This window comes from Pyrus communis, chromosome 5 (assembly GCF_041283825.1).
Source record: "Pyrus communis isolate YQ-2024b chromosome 5, ASM4128382v1, whole genome shotgun sequence".
Classification (NCBI taxonomy): domain Eukaryota; kingdom Viridiplantae; phylum Streptophyta; class Magnoliopsida; order Rosales; family Rosaceae; genus Pyrus; species Pyrus communis.
In genome coordinates this window covers 8,605,320-8,622,298 of record NC_142569.1, presented here as the reverse complement: position 1 = coordinate 8,622,298, position 16,979 = coordinate 8,605,320, and the positions used below count along the sequence as shown (strand labels likewise).

The 16,979-nt window shown below is 38.2% G+C and overlaps 1 protein-coding gene and 1 pseudogene across 2 annotated transcripts; both read right to left on the bottom strand.

Annotated features, from left to right (window-relative positions):
* Window positions 1-9,897: 9,897 nt before the first annotated feature.
* Window positions 9,898-13,457, bottom strand: LOC137725505 (receptor-like serine/threonine-protein kinase SD1-7). 2 transcript variants are annotated; one of them, XM_068464219.2, is made up of 8 exons: window positions 12,108-13,457; window positions 11,822-11,920; window positions 11,509-11,714; window positions 11,222-11,432; window positions 10,859-11,096; window positions 10,605-10,752; window positions 10,207-10,524; window positions 9,898-10,130 (listed from the first exon to the last, which is right to left on the bottom strand). In XM_068464219.2, the coding sequence occupies exons 1-7, from the start codon at window positions 13,186-13,188 to the stop codon at window positions 10,213-10,215; spliced, it is 2,295 nt and encodes a 764-aa protein (XP_068320320.2). In that variant the 5' UTR covers window positions 13,189-13,457; the 3' UTR covers window positions 9,898-10,130; window positions 10,207-10,212. The 2 variants fall into 2 exon arrangements, with proteins under 2 accessions (XP_068320320.2, XP_068320319.2); XM_068464218.2 differs by having other exon boundaries at window positions 11,822-11,923; window positions 12,108-13,396.
* A 500-nt stretch (window positions 13,458-13,957) lies between these two features.
* Window positions 13,958-15,138, bottom strand: LOC137724690 (uncharacterized; annotated as a pseudogene).
* Between the last annotated feature and the right edge of the window lie 1,841 nt (window positions 15,139-16,979).

Genomic DNA, 16,979 nt, shown 5'->3' with positions numbered 1-16,979 from the left:
TCGTAGAAGTTCAACCATACCCATTTCAGGTAAGGATACCTTCGTTTTCACGTCGAACTCGGGATACCCCGATTTGGTCACTGTTCATGCACACGTTAATTCTTGTGTTTTTGGGAATTTCAAGCTTGTAAGAAGCTTGGTGAGGTCCTTAGGAGGCTCGGGGTGGTTCGTTTGAAGGTTTTGGACGTCGGGATCTTGAGTTACAAGGTTGGCCAGAGTTGGTGGTGTTTTCCCGGCGAGATTCCATGTGTTTTAGCACTTGAAAGTGGTATGGATTTGTTCCTCTCGTTGTAAGCTTCATTTTGGTACCAATTTTGTGAAATTTGGTTGAAAAACGAAGAAGTTACAAAGTTTTGAAATTTTCACGATTTTTCGGCGCCGGAGCCTCGCCGGAGAAGACGACAGAATATTCCATCAGTTTGGACGGAATATTCCTAACGGCGTTAACAAAATCCGTTAAAGTTAACGGAATATTCCTGACGGCGTTAACTGACGCCGTCTGTGTGCCAGGCACGTGCCTGCACGTGGAAGCGCGTGCGGCGGTGGAAATTTTTTCTAAAAATATGGGGATGTTCCTGAGGTTGATTAGACCATGTTAGTGTATTCATACACCCCATTTGAGCATTGTATGAGAAGTTATTTCTTAAGGTTGGTTATGTGTTTTAAAATTAACGTTTTTATAGTTGTTTCGCATATAGGTGAGACCTATCCCGAAGACGAGCGCGATCACTCGAGGCAAGGGGGTTATGAACCTTCTACATACCAGTGAGTGGACTTTTGGTTTTCCGTATATACCTATATACTTACGTTTTTCCCAGAAATTCATTTGAAACATTATACGTTTATATGTCATGCCTATAGTTTGCCATTTATTTACGCATTATGAGTCGCATATGTTTATATATGTTTGGTGTTGTGGACGCACAGGTAAGTGCCAGGTGAGTTATGATTTATGTTTACGTTCAGTAGTGATTTGAGATGCATAGAGAGCTCATAACCTGCACTCCCCGATGTTAGTGCTCCCGCCCAGAGTTGGGCACAGTCCTTCACTTGATGTTCACCTCCCGCACCACACGCTCATCTTGGATCCAAGTTAGGTGCACAGTCCTGTCGTACAGACCACTTTAGGTGGTTCCGACTCGTAGGTGACCCGCGATTATTCGCCCAGCCTTCACGTGATCGTAGCACTTGAGCGTACTTATATTACACTTAGGCTTGTCGTACAGACCACTTTAGGTGGTTCCGACTCGTGTGCAGGTATAGTTAGTGAGATGGAGATTTGAGCTCTAGATTCAACCGTACAGGTCACGTTAGGTGACTCCGGCTGACAGATTACATGACATTGATTTGACGTTCCTGAGCACTTGCATTCTATTTAGAGACATTTGACATGGCATATTTCGGAGCATAATTTATATATATGTCTATTCTATTTTTCTAGGAAGTATACAAGTTTTACGGCGAGGGGTTAGAATCTTGTTTATGAAATGGTTTTTGAAAAGCTTTGTTTTTGCCCACTCACACTTTTTGTTTTTGCGCCCCTCCAGGTTCTAGTTGGCTAGCACTTTTGGGTGGCTTCCCTGAGGATTTCCCCGGCATATCTAATAGATTATTACCAGTGTAGGACCACCTTCGGGTGTGCTTTTGTAGTGTCGTTTTCTCCCGGACTGCATTAGGTTTTCGTGCTTTGAACTTTTTTTCACACTTACACTTGCACATGTATGTTATTACTTTGTGTAAAGTTGGATTTTATTTTATTCGTACTATTTTTATTATTATTTTATTAGCTTCCGCACTGTGCACATGGTTACGTCATTTCCACGTAACGGCCAGCATGCCCTGATCTCGATCGGGGTGTGTCAATTATTTTGCTTTTTTTAAGCAATCTAACATTTTAAAAATCGAATAGTAGGTGCACTGAATCAAATAACATTTTTTTTTTTTGTAGGTAAATTATCTTGCATGAACTTTTATGTATATCAGGCCTGTTGTTTTTTTTTTTTTTTTTTTTGGTTATATATATATATATGTGTGTGTGTGTGTGTGTGTGTGTGAAATAATTTACCTACATTTGTATGTAAATATAATTTTATTGACTTAACTAAGCATGTATTATTACATATTAGGCATGTTTTATTGTTATTATATATTAGGCAATAAATTCATTATTATTGTGATTTTTGTAAAACCAGTAATTCTCTCTTATAATCATGATGGAATTAATTGTGTACATCAAACATTCAACTAGCTACTTAGTACTACGGTTTAGTGGTATTCCTCTTCGCTTGTAAGTGAGAGGTCTTAGGTTCGATTTTCACCAAAGACGAGTTTAAACCACATTATTGCTAGCCAATTGTGAGGCTAAGCTCAATCTCCTCTCCTTAGTGTAGATAATATCGTTTGTGCAAAAAAAAAAAAAAAAAAAAAAAATCAAATAGGGGTATTTTAGGCATAAAATTTTTTTATATGGGTAAAGTGAAATATAATTAATGAATTTGCTAATGTGGAGTTTAGTCAATGAGTTTTATTCGTGTATAAAACTTGCGTCAGATTTTGTGTAGAGAAAATTAAGTTTCAAGGATTGAAGTCATATTTTAAATTAGGGAATTGTTATTGGCACTCTAAATTTCGCATTCTACATTCCAAATTTTCTATATTTAGAAAGAAAAATATACTTATGAGAAATGTAGAATGAGATTTTTGAAGTGACAATAACATTTCCCTTCAGTTAATGGATTAATTAACAAAGAATATTGGAAATCATAAAGCATAAAACGACCGAATATTTAAAGGTTAATTACCATTTTCTAGCACCCCCTTTAAATATGCTTTATCCGCACAAGCATCTACCTTTGCAAAGCATGCAACACATGCCTCGATTATTTATTTATTTATTTATTTTTAAATTTGAGGGATATAGTAGTATAATATATGACTAGTTTGGTATTGCTATGTTTTTTTGAAGAAAAACAATATTTTTGCTGTGCTTTGAAAATAAACAGCTGGAAAATAAAGTTGATGAGTGTTTGGTAAACTTCTTATTTTAGTTTATGTAAAAGTGTTTTTAATAAAAATAAAAAAAACAGTGACCAAATGTTTGGTAACTTTTACATAAACTATTCTGAATACGTTAAATGACTAAAAAATATATGGTAATTAATATGATATAATAATTGTTAAAGATAATAATAATGCAAGGGCAAACATTGTAACTTTGTAAAATATGTGGGGGTATACTCGTCATTTGAAAATTTCATTAAATGGGCACTAATTACTATACTTTGAATAAAAAACATTTTTTTTTAGAAACATAGTAGACTTTGCTTTTGATTTTCTATGTTAATCTACCGTTATTGACAGTAGGTTTTTTTTTTTTCTTTAAATTGTTTTTTTATTTTACCAAATACAATTGATATTCTAGATTTTTTAATAAACTGTGTTTTTTTTTTTTTTTTAAGCACCACAATCTCAAATCAGTCCATAAACTAAACGGAAACAACCGACAGAACGTAACAAAATGTGTTTATTATTTTCTATGTAGAAAATTACCTCTCATGTCCTTGAACAGGTACTTACATATATAAAACACAAGATACAAGTTGCTCTGGTGAGCTTTATTCAGGGATTCAGGAGGGGCTACGGCCTTCCGTGAGTAGCACGAATATGCTGCCGTTGTCTCTCGTCGTAATCTGGAGCTCTCCGTCGAGGTACATTGTTAGCAACCACGACTCGGCATTGCCACTCGGGATGGGTAAACCTTTGAAGGGTCTGAGGCTGCCGTCATCGGCTGTGTAAATATCTTTGTCTGATTTTCTGCATAATTGGACAAGGCAACTTGCAGCACTATACAAGTTCAGAGGAATGGAATCTCTCCACAAGGAATTGGAGAATGGAATCTCTCCACTCTAGAAATTGGAGAATGGAATCCCTCCACTCAAGGAATTGGAGAATCGAATCCCTCCACTCAGGGAATTGGAGATAATCGAATTGATTCAATCTAAAACTTAAGGACACTTTAGCAAAAGCACTATGTGCTTAAACCATAATAGCACTTCAATCAATAGGCGCTTGGTCATGCTTGGAATTGTTTCACTAAAAAGAACTTATTCTCATAAATAAAAAATAAAATAAAAAATTCGCACATCAGGTGCTGCATCCTTATCATTCATTACGCCAGAGACCAATCTTTTAGTACGATCGAGCTTTGTAAGATAAAACTGGGATTCAACAGTACAAACTACCTCGAAAGGCAATTAATCAACCGTGCATTGCACGCTTCAGGAACCATGCATTGCCCTCTAAGAGGTGATTGCAGTGTAAACAAATCAGTGTATTAAAAGTGTGAGGTGTGGGCGAGGCGTCTAAGGGATAGTCTGACCTCGGCGTGTGGCGAAGCCTCACGGAACCTTAATTTTTTAATATATACACTGAACGTACACATATATTATACTAAAAAAACAAAAAAGATTACTAACCAATATTCACCCTTAGCACACACATATATTATAAATACACACACACACACACACACATATATAGACATATATTATATTATATATATATATATATATATAATAGAGGATGAAAAGCACAATGAGCACACATATAACAATACATGCAAACAACACACACATCCATTATATAAAAAATAAAAATCAGAAAAAAAAAAAAATTCAAAGAGACGATAATGCAAGGAAGAGGTATGGGGCAGTTAAAACCCTACCCAAAATTTAGTTTTCGGAGTTTAAAAAATAAAAAAGTCCTGAGGCGCGTCTTCCACCGCCTAGGCGGCTCTGGCAAAGCCTTAGGCCCACTCCCTCAAAACAGAGACGGCAACCCTCAAGTCCAGTCTAAGAGGTGCCTAAGCTCGTCCTGAGGCGAGCCTTTTAAAACATTGAAACAAATACACACACATACGGGATACTAGACAAGACATTAGATATCAAATATTTACATACATGTTTTAGACTTGTATGGTTATCAAAAGCACACATATATAGATTCTGTATGCCTTACCTGCAATTCTTCGTACAACAGTCTCCTCCAGAGAAGAATCCACACAGCAAGTCGCACTCACAAACCTTGTATTAGTATTAAAAGATATTACATGCAGTTCAGATAATCCGTATAGAAGTCTTTTGATAATAACTGATAGGATTTTTACTGCCTATAAAAATAGGGTAAAAAATATTTAAAAAAATACTTGTAAGAGAATAAGATAACTCAAGCAAAGTCGTTCTCCACAAGAATTGATATAAATAACTTGTACTTAAAATTAAATCTTAATTAACTATTAAACACAAGATTTTAAAAAGATCGAAATTGTGAATCAAAATAACAAAAACATAAAATAAAATTGAAAACAACTATATTAACAATGATTGAAATTGGCAACAAGTAAACAAACAGGTTCCGGAAAATCAATTGTAAAGGGCACTAGAGCTTAGCCGCATATTAACAATTCTTTGTGGTTTTACCCATTACTTGTGAGTTAACAATCCTATACAATTCATCTGTAATATTTAGATTGAAAATTACCATCTTGACCAACGTAATCCAATTAAGCCCAAAGCATCAAACTGGCAGTACTATGCAGTCAACCTTCTTTTATTCGTCACGTCAAACGGCTTAAAAAGAAAATTTGAAATTTTAATACAATTATCTCTCATGAATCCACTACAATTAAAATTACTTCAAAATTCCTTCATTTGATCAGTTTTAGGCTTGGTTTGGTATTGCTGTGCTTTGAAAAAAAGCTGCTGTGAGAATAAGCGGCTGTGCTGTGAGAATAAGCGGCTGTGAAATAAAGCCAGCAAAGTGTTTGGTAAACTTTTTTGTAAAAGTGCTTTTGGAAAAAAAAAGCAGTATCATAATGTTTGGTAAACTTTTTTGTAAAACAGCTGTGACTGTGTGAAATGACCAAAAAGAGTATATTACTAGATGTGCTATTAATTTAATTTTCTTAACAAATAAAAGTGAATTACTAAATATATTTTATTTTTAGAAGAAAAATATTTATAAACTTTATCTTAAATATTAATTAGTATGACAAACTACTTTAATAGAAATATTTTAGAGTGAATAGCTAGGATTCATTAATAACATGAGCTCTAAATGGGAAGGTAAACTAGCTGTCTTGGGATTCAAGTAAAGCACATAACCACCTTCAATACCATCACTTCTCCAACACTCGTTACGCAAGTCCTCAAGTAAAATCTTCAAAAATGACGTGAGAGCACAGCACACATCATCATCAATGTACGCATGTGCAGTCTGAAACAGCAAGCCAGGACTCATATCCAACATAGTTTTTGCACCCAATCTCTTTGTCAGTGAACCCAAAGGAACATATCTTCCCTTGCAGCGAGGACCTAGACGAAGAAGATCTGAAGCAATGCTTTGCAAGAATGACCTTATTCTCTCACTACCTTCTGACCAGCGAAGAGTGGATCGAATGTCTAGGAAGAGATCAAAAATGAGATGAACTTGTTTGACTGTTTGACTCAAAGGATCTTCCAAATTATTCCATATGATCCTCAATATCCGGGTTCCCATCTCCACTGGGATCGGATCATAATCCTTGGATGTGATGGTAAGACTAGCTAACATTGAAGTTTTTATTTGTTGCAAACACATCTGCAACACAGTCAACGCATGGAAGTTAAAATGGCTATCGGTAGGGTTCTCGCAGTAGTTACATAACTCAGGCAAAATTCCATCATACAGTATAGTCTTAACGCAGTTGCCACCACTCGTATGACTCTCGTAGCCATTCGAACTACCCTTTGACACATCAAAATGGGTATTAAGCACTGCTCTCGAAACCGCAGTAAGAATCCCCCGTATCAAGCAAAGTCTACTCATGTCAGATAAACTATGAATTTCGGTGTACATATCCCCTTTATAAGGAAGTTTGGCAATGACATTCCTCCTTTCACTATCAGCATTAGCATCTAAACTACTAATACAATCAGTTGGGTGAAAAATACCTTCAATTATAAACAAGCCGAGCTCTTCGGGGCCGAGACACACTTGCAGAGCTGCACAGAAGCTCACTCCAGCAGCCACATAACAATATCTCGAAAACGCCACCGACTTCAGAACGCTCAAAACGACAATCACACTCATCTCCAACACATTCAATCGACCATTATTATCAGAACCACCATTAAACTCCTCGAATTTCGAAGGGAAGCGCTGAAGTAGATAATACAAACAAGACAGAGCCTCCTGGCATTGCTCCATAACGATCGGAGAAGGCCGAGAGTACGCTTTCGTCTCCGAAATCAGAGCATCCAAGCTCGAAACCGTATCGGATGCAATTAAAACGGCGCATTCTTCCACAATTTCAACCAAAAACCCCAACTTTGGCATACCCATTACCGATAAGGCCGACCGGGACACACAGAACCGCTTCCCCCTGCCGCCGCCGTAGTCTTCGCATAGCTTCCGATAGCACCGCCGGATCAGAGGCTGGAAAGTTCGCGCCTTTGCCAAAACAGAGACGAGAGTTTTATGCAGAGGCAATGAATTTTCCATAAACAGAAGCTCCAAGTAAAATGGCGCCGCTTCGGAGACCAGAGCTTCGTCCCCACAGGCGAGTACGTCGCCGAAAGCAGCGGCGAGGCCCTTGGTGTGGTTGAGCTGGGAGTAGGTGGAGTTCAGATTTCATTAAAAGTGTACACTGTTCACCCGTGTGTGGGTGAAAATAAGCTGCTTTTGGAAGCTGCAAATTGCAGCTTCTTGTCATCTGCTGGTTTTGGGCTTTTTTTCACCCTCAAATTTGAAACAAAGCTGTTTTTCAAAGTTTACCAAACACCAAAAATTTTCATAGCTTTTTTTCATAGTAGCTTTTTTTTTAATCACATCAATCCCAAACAGGCCCTTAGTTGTTTGAGCTTAAAAATACTAATAACTTTGACTATTTTATTATTTTTAATTGTTATAGCCCACCAGATAAGTAAAAGTTAGATTTGAATCCCATCCGAATTCAAGTTGTGGAAATCCTCACATCTTAACCGTTTATCACACATCGTGCGGTCAAAAATTATTTTAAATATATTTATTTAAATTTAAATACAAATAATATTTATAAAAAATTAATTACACGATGTACGATGATCTAAAGATCCTCAGAATTCCTATAAACAGAATCCGAATAGAATCCTCATCCGCAAAAATTCTGAATACTAAGACTACTTTTAGAAAAAACAATAGTTAATAAATATTAAATAAATTGTTTACTTTAGTAAAAGTTCTGCACACGTTTCCTAGGTTTCCTAGGAACAGTCTATAGGTTTAAATATTTTATTATTTAGGTTTCATAGGGGGTAGTCACACACGGTTTTAGGTTTATAGGTGTAATTATTAACTTTTATTCTTTTATTCAATTTAATCAGTACTTCCACGTTTCGTAGGAAGCTTCACCTTCGCGTGATGAGATCTACAATATTTCTTCATAAGTGTAATCCAGTGTCATACAGTTTCACATTCGGGTAATGGTTATGCTTTCGAACGACTATGATACCTCTAGTTGAGTACATCATTGATGTGATTTACGGATGTTTTATGGATTTGCCTTTGGTCAACTATATTACCATTACTAAGTACTGGTTTACACGTACATGCTTTACGAATATTTTTTATGGCATGCTAGAGTTTCAGAAAACCTACTATGTAGTATTATATATGTATTTTCAAAACAGGAGGTTAGTATGTTCAGAAAGAAAATGATTTTCTTATTATTAGTTTTAATATTATAAACTTTGGTCCATTCATCCTTTGTTTTGCGCCCTTTTCATGAGTTAGAATCGAGGCATCCGATTTCGGTGTCATGGCACTTCCACGTAGGTATTTTTGAGTCTTCTTAGCGTAGGACCCATTCCTTTGTTTATACATTTTTATAATAATTCTTTCACATTATTATTGATTAGTTGTATGCTCTGAATACGTTTCTACATTGACATATTTCTTTCTAATTACATATTTTAATTTGCATGCGTGTTAAAATAACTTTATCATCCTCAGATATCAATCAGCATGTACTTATCCTAATATTTGAGGATATCAAGATTGGGCGGTCAATAGTGATTGAATTCACAACCTCTTTCCCACGTAAATCACATCACCCAATTTTATTTTTCTTAACGTATCTGTCATATGCAAGACTTTTTTTTGTTTAACATGAGAAAGAAGACTTTTTTTATGGAATATGGGGAGTGAAACGGCGTCCTAGATTTTTGACCTAATATTGAGTTTGGTTTCATGACAGAATTCCTGAATCAAACACACCCTAAAAAAATATATATAAAATCAAGAAGGTCATGTGACATGACTTCATTTTAATACGAAAGGTAAAAACAATCTAGTTTCAATACTAAGAAGATTCATTTGAACAAATTCTTGGAAACTATGACTCAAAAAATTCTAGACCTTCAGTATTTTTGACTAACAATAAGCATTTAAGATATATTCTTTATAATATTAGAGAAATCAAACGGTTGATCTATAACTCGTAAAGTGATTGTAACTCAAGTAACTTTACTCCCCAATTTTATATAAAACATAAAATAAAAACAAATCCTAATTTACATAGTAATTCTTTTTTATAGCTAGGGACGACTTCGACTATAGCAATGCAATTAATATACACTAGTTTTGGATGGAGAAGTTTCACGATTAAGCATGGGATGGGGAGAGGCGAGAGACTTGGATGGAGAGGTGAGGTTTTATGAGTTAAACAGTGAAGCAAGGATGTATTACTTAAAACTTTAGAGACTGTATGTTGGGCTATATATAATATACGTTCCATGGATAACTGTTTAACTCATAAACGTTTTGAGTGTTTCAGACATATACTTATCAAAAGTTTTCTCGTTCTATCAAACAATACGAAAATTTTTAATTGAATGAAAGACATACTATTTTATATATCACAGTACTTCATGGATCATCATCACATATCCTTAATTCAAAGGTAATATATGAGCATCTAGTTTTATTTTTATTTTATTTTATTTTATATAGGGACTACAGAAGCAAGCACCCTCTGCAAATTAAATTCTAAAACTTCTCAAGTATCTTGAAAGGTGCCAAAAGCCATCAGCCAACTCCAGTTGATGCATACCCTCCTACATTTACAAAAACAGCGTCGCCGTTAATTAAGCAGAAGCAAAACACTTGTTCAAGTGTAGTTATGATTTTTACCTTTAATTAACGTGCTTCAAAATCAGAAATGGACATGTGGTTTGCTGAAGCAATTTCAAGTTGCTGATTCCCCCTTATACCAGCCTCCACCGTTCTCCTTCCAACAAAAAATGCTGGCTTTGTTGGCGATGCTAATGGTAAGCTTTCAGTTGTCAACATAGATATGACATCAGACATGGTAGGCCGATCTGCTGCATTTTCTTCCACGCAAAGCAGACCGACATGGATGCATCTTAACAGTTGCTCTTTAATAAACGAATTTCCTAATGTTGGATCCCTTAATTCTAGCCCTGCACCTTCTTTCCATAACTCCCATGCCTGAAGAACAAGGATTGCATTTCATTCTAGGGAAGAAAAATATGATTATAAATTTTAAGAGAGATATTTGCTTGTCATACATATCCTACTAAATTGAGCGCACGATCGTCATTGTAGAAGCTGTTGTTTTTCCTTCCACTTATGATTTCAAGTATCAAGACCCCGAAACCGTAGACATCGGACTTAACAGAAATAATTCCCTCCATGGACTCTGGAGGCATGTAACCACTGCACCAAATGAAAAAGAAAAAATAGTCAGTATACTTATCTGCAAAAATGCGTGTTTAGCAATCAAAAGGGGAAGACCATGTCAATGTGATGCAGAAATACTTACCATGTCCCGACAATCTTGCTAGTGTTTGCTTCCAATTCATTTTGGGTGAAAATCCTTGCCAGACCAAAATCTGAAATTTTTGGGTTCATGTTTTCATCAAGTAGTATGTTACTAGCTTTTAAATCTCTATGAATTACTTTCTTTCTTGAGTATTTGTGCAGGTAAAGCAACCCTTGAGCAATTCCTTCGAGAATGCTAAAACGCTTCTTCCAATCTAGTAGTAGACCTCTGGTTGGATCTGTCCAATATGTAGAGTTAAGTAGGACTAATATTAATTAACAGTAGTAATATATGAACTTTGACAGTAAAATAAAAGTCAGATAGCAAATTTAACAAATGAAATCAAGTATCTTGGTTCCTCACCAAATAAAAAGTGGTCCAAACTTTTGTTCTGCAGATACTCATATATCAACATCATCTCTTTGCCATGAATGCAAAATCCGAAAAGCTGAACCAGGTTTGTATGTTGGAGTTCATATATAAGTATCAGTTCATTCTTGAATTCTGATGTTCCTTGCCCTGAACATTTCGAAAGCCTCTTCACAGCTATTTCTTGTCCCATCGCCAATTTCCCCTGAATTGATAATCCATATCATGTTTTTGCTGCTTTTGAATTAGAAGCAGAAATTTTTGTTTTTTCAAAATGTTACCTTAAAAACCGGTCCAAACCCTCCTTCTCCTAGCTTGTTTTCTTCAGCAAAGTTGCTTGTGGCAGCCACGATGGTTGAATAGCTAAAAACGCTTAAATCATGATGTCCTATCTTTCCATCATTTCGGAGACCATTAACATCATCATTAGGTCGATTAGATTTCATGAAGTTAAGCATTTCGCTCTCAATCTCTGTCCGGTTCTCACCTATACAGATCAATTATAAGAAATTAAAGTTTCAATGGAGACAACAATAGTCAAAGATGTGAATAATAATCCTGTCTTACTGGTGCACATGATTTAAAGAAATATACCAGCTGATGCAAGGGCTGATCTTCTTCGTCGGAGTAGATAGTACGCGGTGCAAAGCACTAGAGCAGCAGCTATAGAAATGCCAATCCAAAACCATTTATCTGCTGCATCATAAACAATTAGCTAGCAACATATGCAATCAGTGTAACACACGCACATGTACGCATGTATGCATTAATTGTCTTCAATTTTTGGATGAACTAGGTCCTGCAGGTTTCTTCCGGAAAATGAAGAAAAAACCGAGACAGAGAGCAGAAGTTAAGACAACATTAACAAAGATAGAGGTACCTAATAATACTGATTCCACGCGTGTCACAGATTTCCGGCTCAAATCGGGTTTGCAGCCTCGGTATATATCCTTCGGATCAAGAAAAGAAAACCCTTTTGAGCATTCGCAGTTTGGCCTTTTATCTGGTTTGAGCGTACAGATACTGTTGTAACCGCAAACACCAACGCCCAGTTTTAGGCAAATATCATCCGGCATATACACCAGAGGACTAATCCAGCTTGCATTTCCAGTGAAGTTTTTCGGGTGAGAATATAAAGCGAAAATCCCATCAAAATCAAGAGTTGCCCTTATGTAGTTGTCCCTCACCGACACTCCCTCTGTCCTCGTAAGAGGGACTCTTCCATCATTTTCTCTCAGAACAAACATGTCCCCTGAGCTGCTGAACACCAATTGTTTGCCTTCACTACCTGGCACTTTCCCTGCGGTGGTGTCCGTGTGGAAGTAAGGAGGGTTGGCATTACCTGTTGTCAAGTTGACGGTTCTGAGCATGAGGTTTCCATCACCTTGCAAGAGCAGCTGGAACCGCCCTTTTGTGTAGTTAGTCTCCGATTGTCTACACGAAAGCGTCCCATTTCTCTCAATTGTCTGTCCAGGCAAAACGGTGTCTGTAGGATGGTTGAAGGTCCCCCACAAGCTCCCCGAGTTTTCGTCTTGAAGGACAAAGTTTCCGGTGTCATTCATGACCCCGTTCGCAACAATGCCGGAGGTTATTTTGGATTTCCATATCTCTTCACCCTGAGGATTGTTAAGAACTAGTCCACTGTTGTCAGTCAAGTTCAGAACTGATCCCCTAGGTGCAACCATGGGGTTGTTACCGTCATATGCATATGCATACCAAACTACGGTTTTGACTGGGATTTTCGCATACCATATCGAAAGCAAGAAATGATCATTGTTTCCGAGGGGCGAAAATCCAAACGCGAAATCACCGGATGGAGAAAGCCATGATGAGGAGTCGCCTGTAGTTGCAGTTAGAGAACTCCCAACTGCTACTCTTCCATTATTTTGGGAAATCACAGAAATTGGTAGCAAAAACAAACAGGAGAACAAAAGCATCTCTACAAAAAGAGCCACTGCCATTGCAAAAGCACCAATTTTTCAACTTGGCTTGATTGATTAGCTATATTTCTTAGTAAAGCATTGGTCCTTTTTATATCTTCTAGTAAATGTGTATGCACCATAGTTTAGGCTTGACTAATCTCCGTGCCTGTCATTTTCTAAGTTTTTGCCTGGAAGTGAACGCGTCTACCCCTTTTTTTTAAGTCAGTGTTACGCATCAGCCACGACATGACCTCAGACCTCACTACGTCACACACAAAGATATCTCCGAGCCTACAGAATAATTTCTCCGAACCTATACATATGGTGGTCAAATTACACATTTAATCATTGTTCAAAATACAAGAATTTCACTTTAAAAAAATAAGGATAAAGTACAAAAAACTACCTCAATTATTAGTGTCACGACACTTTCATACTTCATCTTTTAAAATTGACAATATCATACATCATCTTACGAATTTGTGCCAATGTTATACTTTCCGTTAGCATGCCGTTAATTCATCAGTTAAATACTGACGTGGCTTGATCCATACCTCACTTTCTATTAAAAAATTAATAAAATATTAAAAAAAAATCATTTAATATTTTTAAATATTAAAATAATAAAGAAACGTTAAAAAACCAAAAATCAAAACCTTTCGTCCCTTCCACCCCCTTCCCCCTTCCCTCTCTCCCCATCTTCATCTTCTTCCCTTTTTTTTTTTTTTTTTCAGAGAACAATTGTGGCATTATTAATATAATGGTAATGTAAGTTTAGCCCGGACCCTACAAACTCACCAGAAACTTACATATGAATTTATCTTGCATTCAGACGCTAGCAAGTCTAATGGCACATTCATAATCCTTTGCACACGATTTTAGAATGCAAATTTGCCGCATAAATCCGAATTCAATTGCGTATATACACCAAAACCTCTCACTCTCAAAATGGACCTGACAAGTGTGACAGCAGTGATTAGAGCATACACAGATTCCATCAGATTCCCAACATCCTTCATTCTGAATAGAAAGCCGATGCCGAAATGATACAAAGGAACCTTTGCATACCGAGAAAAAGGATATATAGAAGCCGTTTGTATGCTCCAATCAATTTGGCTACCTCAGTGCATCAACCATTCTGCAATTGTGTTTCTTACGCCGACATCTGTGATGGGACTTTTGATCCGCGAATGTACTCTCCCCTACTATCTCTATCATAGAATCAACATCTCCAAATTGATCGCCCCAAAATAATACCCGAGTATCCTCTTCCTCCTCATCAAACTCATCGTCATAGCCGAACTCCGCGTCCCCGCGATAACCCGGTTCACTGCCGTACTCGGACTCATTCCCCTGAGCATCAAAACCCCCAGTGGGACCAAACCCAACACCCACATTCTCCTTTTCTCCATTACCCTCACCTCCATCTCTCTCCTTCCTCGAATTCCTCGCCTTACTTACATCCGACGCCCAATTCGCATCCCCATTCTCAAACAGCTCCCCACTCGAGTCCGTCCCCACTGCCACTGGAAAATCTGAACATGTCCCACATGCCACAGAAGCCCTAACCGAGCAGCACCTTCGGGTCCCACTCCGCTCACTACTCCTCTCGAAAACCGACCTCGACCCACGACGCCACTGCTTCTTCGCGATGAACTGAAAGCTCCAGTTCCTAGTATGGTGTCCGCCGGAGATCGTCCTGTCGTCGTCGACCAAGGTAAGCCGGGACATGTCGATAACATCGATAGAAAAAGAAGTCGTCCTATTGAAGGGCGCTTGGTGTGGACGAGGAGGCCATTGGATTTGCGATCAGCGGAGTCTAGGGTTTTAAAGGTGGATGTGGAGGTCGTCTGCTGCTGCTGCTGGTGGAAAGGTCTCCAACCATGGAGCTGGAACGCGCAGGAATTGACGGAGTGCCATGAATCCAAGGATTTGTGTGACAACCCCTGCATAATCTTCAACCAAAAAAAAAAAAAATTGAAAACCCATCAACCCCCAACCCCCCAAAGAAGAAGAAGAAGAAGAAGAAGAAAAAAAAAAAAAAAAAACCCCTAACCCAGTTCTCCCCCCCCCCCCCCCAAAAAAAACAAATCCAACCCCTTGCAACCCTAAAAGAAAAAGAATGAGGAGGAAGAAGGAAAAAAAAAAAAAAAAAAAACCCAGATCCCATTCGCCAGGGCGATTCTGCAAGGGATGGGTTCGAGGTTGGGTGGGTGCGGAGGGTGGATGTGAAGGGAAGACGAACTGGGATTTTTTTTTTTTTTCTGGGTTGCAAGTAGGGGCTCGAGTGGGGGGGGGGGGGGGGGGGGGGGATGGGGGAGAAGAGAAAAGGATGCGCGCGCGCGCGCGCGCGGGGGGGGGGGGGGTTTGTGGAGGAGGGGGGAAGGGATGAAGGTTTGTTTGTTTTTTGTTTTTTTTTTCTTCTTCTTTTGTTTTCTGGGTTGCAGCAGGTAGATTTTTAGGGGAAGGGGAGGAAGGGAAGGGGGAAAGGGACAAAAGGTTTTGTTTTGTTTTGTTTTTTGTTTTTTTTTTTTTACTTTTCTTTATTATTTTAATATTTAAAAAATATTAAATGATTTTTTTTTTTAGTTTTTAATAATATTTTATTAATTTTTTTTAATAGAAAGTGGGTCCTGAATCAAGCTACGTCAGCATTTAACTGAGAAATTCACGCCAAGCTAAAAGAAGGTATAACTGTCACATCCCGGCCCGGGGTGGATCATTTCCCGGGCCCGCTCCACCACCGTAGCACGATATTGTCCGCTTTGGGCTTACTATTCCCTCATGGTTTTGTTTTTGGGAACTCACGAGCAACTTCCCAGTGGGTCACCCATCATGGGATTGCTCTAGCCCCCTTCTCGCTTAACTTCGGAGTTCCTACGGAACCTGAAGCCAGTGAGCTCCCAAAAGGCCTCGTGCTAGGTAGGGATGGGAATATACATTTAAGGATCACTCCCCTGGGCGATGTGGGATGTTACAATCCACCCCCCTTAGGGGTTTGACGTCCTCTTCGGCACACCACGGCCAGGGTTAGGCTCTGATACCAATTTGTCACATCCCGGCCTGGGGTGGATCACTTCCCGGGCTCGCTCCATCACCATATCACGATATTGTCCGCTTTAGGCTTACCATTCCCTCACGGTTTTGTTTTTGGGAACTCACGAGCAACTTCCCAGTGGGTCACCCATCATGGGATTGCTCTAACCCCCTTCTCGCTTAACTTCGGAGTTCCTACGGAACCCGAAGCCAGTGAGCTCCCAAAAGGCCTCGTGCTAGGTAGGGATGGGAATATACATTTAAGGATCACTCTCCTGGGCGATGTGGGATTGCTCTAGCCCCCTTCTCGCTTAACTTCGGAGTTCCTACGGAACCTGAAGCCAGTGAGCTCCCAAAAGGCCTCGTGCTAAGTAAAGATGAGAATATACATATAAAGATCACTCATCTGGGCAATGTGGGATGTCACAATAACATTGGCACAAATTCATAAGATAAGTATGACATTTTCAATTTTAAAAGATGATGTATGAAAGTGTCGTGACACCAATAATTGAGGTAGTTTTTTGTACTTTACCCAAAAAATAATATAATGAATAGTTCTATATATAATGACATCGAGACTTTTTGTGATAGAACTTATTGTCTCTCTCAACTCTTTGTAATGTTGCAAGTTGAAGCAATATTGATGTAATTAGTAATGGCCCGCTGACTTGTCTCTCTCAAATCTCTTTTCATCCTACTTTCGTCCCTTGTCCGTTTTATGATTCTACTTACTTAAGCACTTATAAATGTTCCAAATCAGCAAAGGACTTGTAACTTAAATAATTAAGACT

What these genes read in the sequence shown, in the direction of transcription:
- LOC137725505 (XM_068464218.2), bottom strand. Translation starts at nt 13,188, where the DNA reads ATGGCAGTGGCTCTTTTTGTAGAGATGCTTTTGTTCTCCTGTTTGTTT. An exon ending in TTTGGACCACTTTTTATTTG is followed by an intron (nt 11,097 to 11,221) that starts GTGAGGAACCAA and finishes CATATTGGACAG; the next exon opens with ATCCAACCAGAGGTCTACTA. An exon ending in CGCTCAATTTAGTAGGATAT is followed by an intron (nt 10,525 to 10,604) that starts GTATGACAAGCA and finishes CTTGTTCTTCAG; the next exon opens with GCATGGGAGTTATGGAAAGA.